The 15,209-nt window shown below is 37.3% G+C and overlaps 2 protein-coding genes across 2 annotated transcripts in view; both read right to left on the reverse strand.

The window, feature by feature from the left end:
• LOC134792123 (abl interactor 2) overlaps nt 1-15,209 on the reverse strand; it is a 296,093-nt gene that overhangs the window by 144,527 nt on the left and 136,357 nt on the right. The window lies entirely within an intron of this gene.
• On the reverse strand, nt 213-6,383 carry LOC134792112 (putative sodium-dependent multivitamin transporter). Its single transcript, XM_063763298.1, has 9 exons — nt 6,243-6,383; nt 4,686-5,248; nt 4,504-4,600; nt 3,958-4,122; nt 3,621-3,778; nt 3,070-3,274; nt 2,610-2,804; nt 1,732-1,905; nt 213-367 (listed from the first exon to the last, which is right to left on the reverse strand). Exons 1-9 carry the CDS (start codon nt 6,357-6,359, stop codon nt 335-337), a joined length of 1,707 nt encoding a protein of 568 aa, XP_063619368.1. The 5' UTR covers nt 6,360-6,383; the 3' UTR covers nt 213-334.

Here is a 15,209-nt window from a genome sequence, read left to right on the forward strand (position 1 = left end):
TACTATAGGTATTCATATCGTAAGAACGTAATGTCAGAGACATACATATCAAAGCTAGGAACTTAATAAAAACAATGTCGCCTTTCTCCGAGATTAAACTTTATGTAGATAGCGAACCATTGAGATAAATATTGGTAGATAAAACTGAGTATTTATTAGTGTAAGTTTGCGTCCGATAAAGAAAACAAATACTTTTTATAAATTAATATTTAATTAAATTTTACCCTATATATAAGTACTAAGCTTAAGCATAGACATATTCACATGAACAAGACGAGAGAAAGCGCACTGGTACACTGGATCACTGGTACTGGCACTGACTAAGAAGTTAACCTTACTTTGACGATGCTGCAGCTGACGCGTCGACCTATAAAATAGTTTTTTAATATACATATTTAACAAATACCCCAGATAATTATTTTCTTTGTCTGGGAGGATGAATGGATGATGGACGTGAGGTTTTTTTCAGGTAAAATTACCCACTGAACTAGTTCTGTTTTAGGGCAGAACTGAACTTGGTTTAGCCCTTGCTAGCTTGGTATAATATACCTACACTTTTAAACGATTTAAATGATAATTTTCCTAATGGATTACATTATTATATACATACTCATGTAAAGACGGGCCATTTTATTCAGTAACAACTGTCCGTCACTACGTTAATATCAATCTGGAATTCTGGAGCAATTCATGGAGGAATGTAATATTTAATGCGGCAGTTGTTTTGCCAGTATTATTGCTTTTAATGGCTCAATACGCTGATATAAATTAATAGTATCGGTATCTAAAGTTGAATTTAATTAGTGATGAATTATTCGAACAGGATCGGTCGGTCTGCACAAGACCTTCGACAAATTGTAGGCTAGTGATAGCAATATCATATCATATTATATAACCCTCGGCGGTCCAGCGCGCCACTCAACATCGCAAGCGGGATAGCATAAAAATGCACGAAACAGTTTTTTAAGCTTGACGTTCAGAGCATGGTCTAATAAAACATGGTCTATTCCCAGAGTGACACGGGCCTACGTCACAATAACATTGCCACTTTATTTCAACATAACATGTTACATGGGTACATTATACCTATGGTTAATAAGTTAAAATATTTCTTTATAATATTATAATTTTCATTTATATGTATTTTATCTTAAATTTTACAATAACACGTCATTTTTAATTATTCGTCAGCAATATCTTCCGATTCACGAAAGAAAATTCACACGTTCGGGTAATTCTGTTTACATTACTGGCAACACAGGATAGCGCTGTCACATTTGACATTTCGGATCTAGATAACTTCATGCCCTGACCGTCATCCTTGTCGAACGCGTATTAATTGTTATTTCCTTCTCGCTCAGTGTCAGCAGTCGCAGTGTTTTCCAAACTTTTCACGTCGTAAGCTTGGTAATTAATGTGTAACTGTGAATTAGTTTTTCAAACGTTTGTCTTGTATAGATAAATAAAGTTTAATTTAATACATTAGATTTGTTTTATTTTACTATGTTTCTACATGAATAACTTAAAATTAATGCCGTTAAAATAATTTTCACCGTTGGTTAAAATTATCCCACATTTTAAAGTTTGAGAACCTGTAAACAGCATGATGACGTAGGCCCGTGTCAGTTAGGTCATACGCGAATCTCGGAATAGAGTACCAGGCGGAGTATATTATTATACCATGGTTCAGAGTAGGTAGTTCGTAGTTTTATATCATTCAACAAAACTTACTTGATGTACTTGAATATCTGACTTTTCCGCCTGACTTCGCCGAAGCCTTTTGGCGAGCGGAGGTGTGAAGAGCGCAGGGTCAGGATGGGTTCGCCCAGCACGCTGCCACGGTTGCTGGTGTCTCCACAGCAGGGACACCACAGAACCCACTACCAGCACGCAAACCAAACCGATCTGAAACAGGGGAACCTGATTGCTCTACATTTTCATGCTTTGACAGGCAGGTATACGCATACCGACCTCGGAAATCGCTAAATCATTTGTCGTACTGTAGCGAAAAATGCTACGGAAGGTTGTACTAAAATACCGATGACACTGGAATTAACGTAGCGTATCGTATATCTACTATGTACGTGACGTGTTTTATGCTTTGCAGTTTTGCCTTACATTTTGCCGCATAAACTGTTCAAGCCGATAATAAGTATTTATAAGATGTGAATAAACGAGCAAAACAAGTCTTCTGCTTGAACTTGAATGAAGCAAGATGATTTTTGTAAGGTTATGATCTTGACGTAATATATATGACGCGAATCTTATCTAAATGGGTGAAGCGTTACATAAAGACTTTAAATCCCAGAGCAATGAGTTATCTTTGTAATTGTCGAGAGGAGTTAATTAGCAACAATTAATTATATAAATTATAAAGTTCAGTATTAATTATATAAATTATAAAGCTGCATGCTCCAAAAGGAAACTTAATAAAAAAAATTAAACACCAAGTACACACATTTATCGTATCTATTATTATAAACATAATAGCTCTACTTTTGTCTCGTATTTACCTACCTGGACCCGGATCTCACTCATCTGTCATAATTATGTAGTCACAGATATGGGTTTGTGTAATTTTCACGAAAACGACCAAAATATAAACTTACCGGACTAGTCCACAAGTAAGACAGCCGGTAAAGGTAGAAGTAGTCTCCAGGATTGATTTCTGGCACCACCGGTAGAGTGGTGTTACTGACACAATCCTCCACACTAACAGGTAGTCGGGTAGGGGAAGGCCGAGGTCTGCCAAAATTGATCCACAACGTTAATGCCAGCCCGCTGATTAAACCTGTGCAGGCTCCCTGTAAATTATGAAACTTGTTTTAAAATAGATTTTTATTTTCTGAAAAAATATAGGAGACATTTAAAATGTGACTCGTGCTAACCCTGCGTGATATGGATAGCTATTTATCAGTATGTAAAACAGATAAAAGTTAAATTTTATCTGATGATATCTGATAAGCAAAAAAAAAAAACCATATTGCAAATCGCGCCCTCGTTGGCGTGTGACATCAGGACAATACAAGATAAGAAACAGTAGAGGAATTCATACATAAGGATACTTACGGCTTCGTTTGCGAAGGTAGTGAACATGCCAAGCGTAAACACACCCAGCACCGGGCCGCCCACCACAGCAAAGATCGTCAGCGCCGCCTGCAGCACGCCACCCAAGTGCTCGGCGATAAATGCTACGCCGAGAAACACGAGGCCGTACACGCAGGCCGCCAGCTTTGTCAGCCAGGGGATGTAGGACTTGCGGACGTGGCAGCATCTTGGGAAATAATTTTATCGTAAGCTTTACTTTTCCTAAATACAAGTCTTACAGATGTTTATGAGGATTCTCAGACAAATTTTACCATTTGCAATTTTATAATATTAATTTTCCATATTAGGTACCTACTGATCAAAACGATAATAACGAGCCCTAATGAAGAATTATATGAAATATTTATATTCGATCTTAACATCAAAGCTTAGTTTATTATATTATATCAGGTTTATTTAATCTGTAAGTATGTGTATGTGTTTTGCAGCGGCCGAATAACGACTGTTTTCCGGAGAATTTATTTGGTTCAGCCAATCACTACTAAAAGCGATCTGAGAAGACTATGCCTTACTTGCCCATATAGTCTATCAATGTGACAGCAGCCAGGGAGTTGCAGGAAGAAGACACAGTAGACAGAGTGGCGCTGAATATGCCGGCCACGAACAACCCTAAGATGCCCGGTATTCTTCGCATAGAGTCCACCACGTAGTATGGCATAAGCTGATCCATCTACAAAATGTTAAATTATACATGTATAGGTTAAAACTGCCGTGTATAGTTTTACAGAGAGGCAGGATAGAGTAAAGTTCAATGATCACGTTTCGTATTTCTATGAGTTGAATTCCTAAAACACCTGTATTGTAAACATTCGTTATGCATTCAGATTTATTACGCATTATGCGACTTACAGCAGTGATACTGCCCGACGACAGCGGGTCACAGTCCTTATACACGGCGTACATGGCGATTCCAGCGAGACAACTGGAGAAACTCATGAAGGCCAGCACCGGCCAGCTCCACCATAGGCATGCTTGCGAGCGCTTCAGCGAGCTCACTGTTAGCAAGCGTTGGACCTGGAATTTACACAGATTTAGGACATTTTAGGGCAAAGGTACCATTTTTCAGTTATTGATAAGTTTCATTTTGTATTCCATCAGTGGCTCAGTGAAAATTTTTGGCCCACCCTGTACTAAAAGACCGATGACACTGGAATCAACGTAGCGTAGGTATCGTATACTAGATACGTGACGTGTTTTATGCGTTGCAGTTTTGCCTTACATTTTGCACATAAATAGTTAAAAATTGCGGATTTGGAAATAGAACTGTCACTTATAGCGGCTATTGTAGCAATACAGCCGCTCTGTGATTCCTTTGAACTTCTAAGACTTCTAGCTACCGTCTCACGATTTCAAAGTGCAAGAAACGATAAAAGAAAACGAAAATTTACTTTAAACCTGTGTCTGATTGACTGCGTAGAGCGACAAATAGTTGATCAGACCACCGATGTTTAGGGACCACCACGTGTGTCTCTCCGTTGGTCTTATGCTGACACTGAAACGAGGAAAGATTGTTTTCATTAAAGTCCAAGGAAATATAATCGGATCTTTAACAGAACTTAATAATGCAGTGTTCTTACTTCGAAAAATCCAGACGTCCACCTTCTCGAGCGATAGTAAAAATTTTGTCAAAACCTCCAAGCTGTATGGAACAGAATGCAGTAACGCTCAAAACTGCTGCAAACATTAGCGCAGACTGCAGAACGTCCGTGATCACCACAGCTTTCATTCCTCCCAAAGTTGCGTAAAGGGTACAAGATAACCCAACTACTAATATAGATATCAATCTGTCAAGTCCCGTAACTGCCTCTAGAGCAATAGCTGGCGCGTAAAGAACAATACCATTATATAATACCATTTGCAAGGTGTACGTTAGAGATGTAAGCATACGTATATAACGTCCAAATCGCAGCTCCAAATACTCGTAAGTACTTGTTTTTTGAAGCCCGAAAAATACTGGTAAGTACAGTTTTGTTACGATTGGTGTGCCGTAGCCGTAGGGTAGGTTTATTAGTATAAACATCATGCCATAAGTGTAGGTTTCTGATGATCCTCCTAGTAAGGAGATAGCAGACATAAAGGAAGCCATCAGAGATACTGCAACTGGCATTATAGACATGTTTCGGTCCGCCAGTAAAAATTCCTGAAAATATATATGACAATAAAATTTTTGGTAAAATGAAATTACACGTTTTGATATTGAGTGTTGAAGCAAAGTCAGTTAATAAGATAAGTATGATTATCATGTTGTAGGCATTACTTCGATAACAATTTTTATTGGTGTGATGTTTATTAACAGATAAATAGGAAAAGGCTTAAGACGAGGAAGAGATAACTTATGACAAAGAGAAATAAATAGACTATAGAGTGGTTACTCTATAACAAAAAAAAACATTTGTAATAAGTTTTAACCTTTTGGACGCCACACCAATGACCGATATATCCGCACCGCAAGTCCAACGCCAAAGACCGATTAATCGGTCACAGACCACAGAGCACATAGACCTACGTGCATATGCATAAAGTTTAATTTCAGGTTTGACACTTCGGTGACGTGGCGTCCGAGTGACAGCTTTTGTGTCTGACACGGCGTCGAAAAGGTTAGCCCTTTAGTCCGTAGCGGCAACATACTTGCCATCATACTTAAAACAAAAACGCATCTCTACATAAGAATTTCGGTTCGAAATCGAATGACTAGAAAGGAATGTCAAATGGTTAAAGGGTTAACTCACTTTTGCGAAAATTTTCGCAATTTTGTAATTTATAGTTTTATTTAAGCTTCCTAAGTATTCAGTTTCAAGCAAGTTTTAATCTTATTAATTACACCTACGTTTTATCATACCTCCCATACAATTTATTATTATTAAGTAAGAAAACTAAAGTGAATAGAATCAGGCGTTACTTTGCGGAAATCCATATTAATTAAAACCAAATTATTACTTTGCTAATCCGCGAAAAGATAACGTGCTAACAAGTTAATACTTACATGCGTATTTTTTGTAAAATAAGTACATAAGTTTTTTGCAAGTAAGTATTTAACGGGTTAGCACTGATTGACTAGCACGTTATCTTTTCGCGGATTAGCAAAGTAATAATTTGGTTTTAATTAAGAAAACTATGCAGAATATGCTGTTAACCTCATTCGTTTTTTGTTTCCCTCCACTGAAGCGGTAGTACACTCCTATAGCGGTAGACATTATTAAGGTTGCAGCAATTATGACATAATCCCATGCCCCGAAGACTGAGTGCTCCATTTTTCCTGGAAAATAAAGCTAGATTTTATAATTATAACATTTATAACTTTGTAGTAAATATTTACAGTTTAGAAATCTGTCAGCTGTCATAGATAAATAATGAATTTATTGAACTTAATTAATATAATTAAGAATTTATTGAACGTAATTAATATGTTATTCGTAATTTATTGATTGTTTTTGCTGTTGTAATTGTAGCACCGCTCACAATCTCTCTGCTTAGCCTTAAGGTTGACTGGTAGAGAATGCCTTATGGCATTAAGTCCGCCTTTTGTACTATAAGGTTTTCTTTTGTGCAATAAAGATTAAATAAATAAATAAATAAATAAACTGATACCTACAATCGGACTCCTGCAGTCATGGTTTTTCCTGATAGAGTTTGTTAGGTAAGAGATGAGTCGTGGAATGTATTGGGCCCCATACATGCCATGACTCTTCTCTTTCCGCACAGACATCACTACACCTTATATAACAAAGTCCCCCGCCGCGTCTGTCTGTTTGTATGTTTGTTTGCGATAAACTCAATAACTATTAGCAAAGACATATGTAACTTCGTATAAGACGAATAAAGTCTAAGGAAAAAACGAGTCTCGGAATTCAAGTAAAAGTCATTGTCGAATAGATGCCGCACTCACCTTTAGCCTATCCTCGGCTAGATGGCGTGACGACACCGTTTCATATTTAACAATTTTAACACATAGAATAGATATCAGTGAATGAACATGGATCAAAATGATATAAAAATAATAAAATAATTTATCCATATATATACATTTTTTGATAACTTTATACGTTTTCATTTTGAGTTTTAGTCGTGTGTCGATAGATGGCAGTAAATTTACAGTGACTACAAAATTTACAATGACAGGACCCCTCTATACTATCTATTATTTTTGCTATTAGGTACTGAACGGATTTTCATGCGGTTGTCAATAGAGTGATTCTTGAGAAAGGTTTACCCTTTACCAGGCTAAGGGATATATATTTCCCACATATGGCACTTCAAACATGTGTTCTATTTTCGATCAGTAAGACTGACTTCGATTGTCATTTCTGATCTTTCAGCCTGGTAAAGGTGTAACTCCCCCCTTACTTTAACTAACTTAACCTACCTTAATATAACATCCCCTTTCGATTTACCCTTAAAATATGGCCATGTGATCGTCTAGCTAGTGGTTAGGACCCCTTGAAGTGAACCGCGGCAACCTCAAATTCTTTAATGAGTATCAGCTAAATTTTGGACTCTGACTTTATTTATTATTACCTAGATTTTGAGAACAGATATTTATGGTAATAAAATAATTATTTATGCAAGTAAGAAATAATTTAAAGAAAAATGAATTACAAAAATAGAAAATTATTAGAATTTATTAGTGCAATGTAGATGATGGTGTAAAATTTACTATAATGTATTTAAGTATTACAGCATATATGATGATATAAATATATAAAAATGTTGTTGGTAAAATCCTGCCACACCTATTAAGCTTCCGGGATAACATAGAAGCAGCACTCCTGAGATAAGCTCTTTTACACCCTAGCATATCAAGGATATTTATAGTTAACTATCATCTTCTAAACGATGTGTGATTTAATCACACGTGCTGCTCCGTACGCCCGATGCAGGTCTGGAAGCTCTTAGTCCGATTTGCAAGTATTAATCGGAACACCTACCCTACCAGTTTAGCCAGACGGGCTATGACCAACACTTCGTAACCTAAACGCACCTAGATGATGATGAAAAGAAGTGTCAAAGTATCCATCAATCATCATAATTACTTATCTTTTTTTATGTTCAAAAGCTAGAGATGCTAATCCCTTAGTCCCATTCCCCAGAGCTGATAATCTAGACAGAATTCCTAGTTTTCTAGATGTATAAACGAAGTACCGAGTTTATTTGTTAACTATTATGTTTAGTAGAGGTCGAAATTGAGTATTCACTCAATAAATCCTTTGTACTGCTCTTGCCTGACAAAGGTTCCCTAAAACAAACCGTTCTTCAATCCCAGAATAGTCTGTGTTCCTAAATCCAGATTGATAATTAAGAGTTTATGTTGTAAATACCTGATTTTATTACTCAGTACCTCGTTCCTACACCAGACAACCAGAAATGAAAAGTAGAAATAAAATTTTATAGAAGCACTAATTCTTTCCCCATATAAATGAGAAATTAGAAAGATTTAGGCAGTTTAAACTCTTTACCTTTTAAACACACATATTTTAGGATTAAGAAACTATATTTTAAAACCCTTAAAGATAAATATATATATCAACCATTTCAAATTTATAGACCCTAACTAAAAATAACGTTAATAGACAACAAACAAGTGTGTGATTCTACCCTAATCCTACCCTTTGTCCCTAATCTAGTATATTCAAAGCATAGTTCGTTCTTACCATCGACCTAATGCCTTGTAATATACGCAAGTGTGGTCCCTACGAGAAGCTGTAAAGTTCGGCAGGCGAAACCGATAAGGCAACCTACAGGCCAGTGTATTTGACTCCCTCCTTATCGCCCGCGGGCATGGTGGATAAGAATAAGTCGCCCTATTCCGTGTCTATAAGTGGACCAGTACCCTAGCACACACACGCACTAATCACGAGAGAAACTCTGCCGCAACAAAGACTAAGTGTAATATCAGTCACGACAGAAGTCTGTCCCCGCAACCAGCACTAGCATGAACCGGGGCACCGAAATATATAAATAAATTTAATAGGAGACCTAGTCTCAATTACTGTCGACTTCAGTGGGCCCAGATTACTCCGGATGACGCGCACGTGACGTCCCCACATCCATCTAAACAGCTGGGCCTTGAGACTAGTGAGATAATTCGTCTCTTATGTTGATATAAAAGAGACGCCAAGTCCTCTCAAACTTGGAGCAATAGACTCCTAACCATCCAATCCTTTGGCACCGTTAGGCGGAGTGAATGGTTAGCTGGACAAACTGTCAGTCCAAACAATGATCTGGCTTTTAAAATAGCAAAAATACCCCATAGAAAAACACTAAAATAACTAAGTTATCACTAACTAACTCAACAGAAAAGTGAAATTCCCTTAAACACTGTCATCTATATTTAACGTTACGAGAATTTCTTCCCGCAAAACCAAACACAGACAATATTCCTAGCCCCGGCTATGCATTGACATTGTCCCTGCATAACATGACGGCACTTAGAACACACAGCGTAAAGAAAACTTCACAATAACTAAAAACCCACACATGGCAGTAAAGAATCTCCACAACAGTCTAAACTTAGCGTTACGACGATTAAAATCCCCGCAAAACCAAGCACAGACACAAATTCTAAGTTTAAATTCACTAGGATAATTCCAAGTAAAAAACAAACACAGAAAAAGTCGCGGAGAAACTTCACCTCCCCGCACTACGTTACACCCGAAAACCAGAGTCACTGCTAGCCCGGTCGAAAAATGAATGAATCTCCCAACGCTCCGCACCGGCCTTTTATACCTTTTTACTATGGCGACATAACGGCGACATATTGGCGACATAACGGCGACTTAATGGCGACATAACGGCGACATAATAGCGACATAACGGCGACATAATGGCGACATAACGGCGACATAACGGCGACATAACGGCGACATATTGGCGACATAACGGCGACATAATAGCGACATAACGGCGACATAATAGCGACATATTGGCGACATAATAGCGACATAACGGCGACACATTGGCGACATAACAGCGACATATTGGCGACATAATAGCGACATAACGGCGACATAACGGCGACATTAGCTAGAAAGACTTAATGGCGACATAACGGCGACATAACAGCGACATATTGGCGACATGAATCAAAACAAAGACAACTGGCGACATAACAGCGACATATTGGCGACATATTGGCGACATAATGGCGACATAATAGCGACATAACAGCGACATAATAGCGACATAACAGCGACATAACGGCGACATAACAGCGACATATTAGCGACATAATAGCGACATAACGGCGACATATTGGCGACATAACGGCGACATAACAGCGACATAACGGCGACATATTGGCGACATATTAGCGACATAACGGCGACATTACGGCGACATAACGGCGACATAATAGCGACATAACGGCGACATATTGGCGACATAACGGCGACATATTGGCGACATAACGGCGACATAACAGTGACATAACGGCGACATATTGGCGACATATTAGCGACATAACGGCGACATATTGGCGACATAATAGCGACATAACGGCGACATATTGGCGACATAACGGCGACATAACGGCGACATATTGGCGACATTACCTAGAAAGACTTAATGGCGACATAACGGCGACATAACAGCGACATATTGGCGACATGAATCAAAACAAAGACAACTGGCGACATAACAGCGACATAATAGCGACATATAGGCGACATATTGGCGACATAATAGCGACATAACGGCGACATATTGGCGACATAACGGCGACATAATAGCGACATAACGGCGACATTACGACGACATATTGGCGACATAACGGCGACATATTGGCGACATAACGGCGACATAACGGCGTCATTACGGCGACATATTGGCGACATAACGGCGACATAATAGCGACATAACGGCGACATAATAGCGACATAACGGCGACATATTGGCGACATAATAGCGACATAACGGCGACATAATGGCATAAACATTATTCCAAAAGTACCAGGATGGCAGAATTGCAGAAGAGGTCGTTTGCCTCGGGCGGGTAACTGACAACAGGTGTCTTATTGAGACAAACGTTTACCAAAAGTACCAGGATACCAGAACTGAGGAAGATGTCATTAACCTCGTGGCGTGTAACAAGGTTTGATTCAAGAAGAAAGATCATAAGTTCCAGGTTGTTTACTAAACCATATGTCTTAAATATTAAAGTTCACTATTGCTTACTTCAGAATATAAATCATGTCCTTTTTACTCACGCAGTTTAGAGAAAGACGGAGCTATTTTTAATGACATCTACGCACACATTCATAGGCAATAGTCGAGTAGTCAGTTGGAGTAGACTAAATTATGATAAAAGGGAACGTTCGAAAACTCATCACGTACGAATTTGTAAGCATTATTTTACTTTGAGATATTTTTAGTTTACTTCTGAAAAACGTTCCTGTATTGATGTTTTTTTTATGTTTATTAGTATCTAATATATTATTTAAGACATCCGGAATTTAGAGAATTAATTATTTTAATATTTTTATTTATCTTATGAATTTTTAGATTTTATGTTTCGAAATTGTACTAGAGCATCAGCGTAACGGAACGTCGAACTGTCTTCATCAGTTTTATTGTCAACGTCAATACCAATTTGTTGTTGATTATTTCCTGAGGGTTTATTTTGTTTATTTCTAAGTTAAAATAAAGATTTTAAAAAAAGAAAGTCACGTGATAAGTATTATAAATTACCATGGAATTGCTTCAAGTTTCAACTGTCCGAATATTCGATGGAATCATGAATGAAATATGCGACTGAAGAGGTCTTTAGTTTTACAAGGTATTTCCTTTTATTTTCTGTGTTTCAATGAAAAATGTGGTTAATACTAGGCAATAGGCATACGACTAGTCACAAAGGGATAACCCTGGTAGGGGTATTTTATGTATGTATAATTATATTGTATAAGTAAGTATATTATAGCAGTATGTATATTTGAAATAGTATGTTGTTCAACATAAAATTTATGCTTAATATTAAATTTTTCGTACTTTTAATTTTTCTTGCACCTATTACGACTTGTTCTCTGTTTGGCCCGAGGGTTAACTGGTAGAGAATGCCTTCTGGCATTAAGTTCGCCTTTTGTACAATTTTTACTGTGCAATAAAGTTTAAATAAATAAATAAATAAATAATTTGTTAACCCGTGCAAAGCCAGCGCGGTATGTATAATTGACATGATGACACCACAATACTTTCAACTACTTACTCGTATTGCCTCATCAATGTGACACCAATTTGCTAACAAGTCACAATTGTCAGCAAACACAGCCTGATTGAGATTGTTTAATGTTTGGGGCCTTCTCATTTATACCAGCGAGTTAAAACTTTAGCGACTCGCGTTCATTATATATGTACCTATACATCTCTTTACCTTAATCCATTGCAATGAGACAAAAAAAATATATAAATATATTTATGAACACAACGTGCGTTAAAAATGAACTTGAATTGCTAACAATTTTGACCGCGAGTTGCCACTGTAACCATGACCCTAATATTTGAATATGAATAAAACGTCTTACAAAATTTCTGAGCATTTGTATCACGATATACTTTAGGAAAATAAAAAACAAATAAGAGCACTTCATAAAGTATGACCCAAATACTCGTCGTTATTAATGAAATATTCCTAGCTTAGTATTTCTGGTAATAAATACTTACTACCTATGCTGGTGTCGCTATTTTATAAAGAAAATAGATGTTACAATCCTATAAGTGATAACATACACTACACTTTCACCGACTAAATATATTCAATCCCTTAACGCATCTTTAATATTAGCAGATATTAGCTAACTCGTCCATATTCGTTTAAATTTCCATTGAATTAAAACATTATGAAGATTATTTTTACGATAAAAACCAACACGATCGTCGCCGTCCAAACGCACACGTATACTGGAGAGGATTCTGCTATCGCTATCTAATTGACGGACTCAAGTATAGTATAATTGTCACTGATCAGTTGATCACTGATTACAGAACAGATGTCATATCATAGAGCGTTTATAAAGTGTTTCGGGCTTAAGGGTGTTTTATTTACCACCACCAGCTCGGTGATCAAACCCCATAAGAATAAAATAGCATAAAATTATTTTATAAGAGCGATGGGAGCCTAAGAGGTAAGAGCGTGCGACTTTCAATCCAGAAGTCGCAGGTTCAAACTCCGGGTCATACCAATGAGTTTGCAGGGACTTATGTGCCTACGCCCAACTAACATTAGGCGCTAAATTTAAGGGTTACAAGAGATTTATATAAGCGCCTATTTACTCTTTAGGTGTTGTTAGTACTCTGAAAATAGGAGTTATAGCCGGCTATAACCCCGTTTTAACCCCGGATTGGGCACAAATTTTATCACCGTAAGATTTATAACAGTGCTACAGTAGGGTTAGGGGATAAAAAAAGAGACATAAGAGCGGTATAGTGGAGCTACAATAGTGTTAATTAATTCTTTAGGAGCTATATGGGTTGCATATAGGTGACTACAAACTGTTGTAGTAGAAGAGCGCTAAAGTAGTGCTGTAATAGCGTTGATTAACAACTTAGGATTTAAAAGGGTGCCAAATAAGCGACTACTAACTGTTTGAGTAGTAGTGTAGAGCTATATAGATGATACTTTCAGCTTTAGATGGTATATTAGCATTTAAAGTCAATATTTGTAACACTCAAGAAGGTAATTGCACATTTTTTCCTTAGCCCTGACTGCTTTGGTTGCAGATGTTTCCATTTTGTATTATTATTTGTAAGCTTGCACTGTGACAGCTTGAAGTGAAATGTAATGGCGGATAAATAAAAGCAAATAATTATTTTAGTTCACCGATGCCGGTGTTATCTGCGGATTTATGATGGCGAAATTAATTACACTGTCAATAACTATATGTATTACTAACAAAATTTTAAAGGGCCTCTGATCCTTTGCATATTTATCTGAATATAATATTTTTTAAATTGTGGTCCACCGTATTTAATTTTCGCAAAATTACACAATATACGTGAAGTCCGGTTTTAAATACAACAATACTAACATTATGTCTATATTGAGTAAAATTATCGATTTTTATTAAGTATTTACGTTCTAATTAACAGTTTTTGTTTTGCTTATTGATTCATCGGTCATATTAACATGGCGCTATAGGCTTAGGTTGTAAGTAAGACTCTAATAACACTATAAGATGTACTAAGGTATTGAATAACGCCCGTCTGCGACTACATGATCTATAAAAGTGACTCATAACTTCTCTTTTCAACTGTAAGTGAGACAAGAGAGTTAAGAAGCGATTGCGAGTAACGGAGCTATAAAAGAGTTTTTATCGCCTGTTTAGAACCTTAAGTGAAAATTGCAGCTGCTTATTACTCATATAGATGTTAAGGTGGTAGAATTCACTTTGAGCTATAACACTAGCTGCTTAAGATCCATTATAGCGGCCAAAACGGCTACTGTGGATCTTAAAGCTATACATGGACTTCTTAAAGACCTTGATGTCACCAGAGCCTGTAAGCTTAGAGTATATAGCTATTCTCCAGCCGTTATATGTCATTAGGTGATAAAATAAGTGCTAAGTGTCGCCTAATTGTTTGTTGGGCGATATATCATTTGATATTTACCAGTCGTTTTTTTTGTAAAGGAAAACATCGTGACAAAACCGGACTAATCCCAATAATACCTAGTTTCCCCTTTGGGTTGGAACGTCAGATGGCAGCCGCTTTCGTAAAAAATAGTGCCAATTCTTGGGATTAGTTGCCAAGCAACCCAGGCTCTCATTAGCCGTGACAAAAAACCAGGACTCCGCGAGGAATATGACACAATTATGTTGCAAAAAAATATAAATATCGCAAGGTTGTTAAAATAATTTAACAACTTTGCGATATCCCTTTGCGAGACCCGCCTTATGCCTATGCCGCTACTGCTGCCGTATCGACAGGCCGCGCGACTTGCTCTCCCCAAATGCACTTATCACGTGTAGTGTGCGTGTAGCTGTAGTGGATAGTAAGCAAAAGACGATACGTAACTACCTACAACTGATATTCGTAATACCATATTTGGAATAAAACCGCCGCGCAAACTTATCGCTACTCTTCGGAGTAGCGATAAGTTTGCGCGCCGGTTTTAT

Source organism: Cydia splendana, chromosome 7 (genome assembly GCF_910591565.1).
Source record: "Cydia splendana chromosome 7, ilCydSple1.2, whole genome shotgun sequence".
Classification (NCBI taxonomy): Eukaryota; Metazoa; Arthropoda; class Insecta; order Lepidoptera; family Tortricidae; genus Cydia; species Cydia splendana.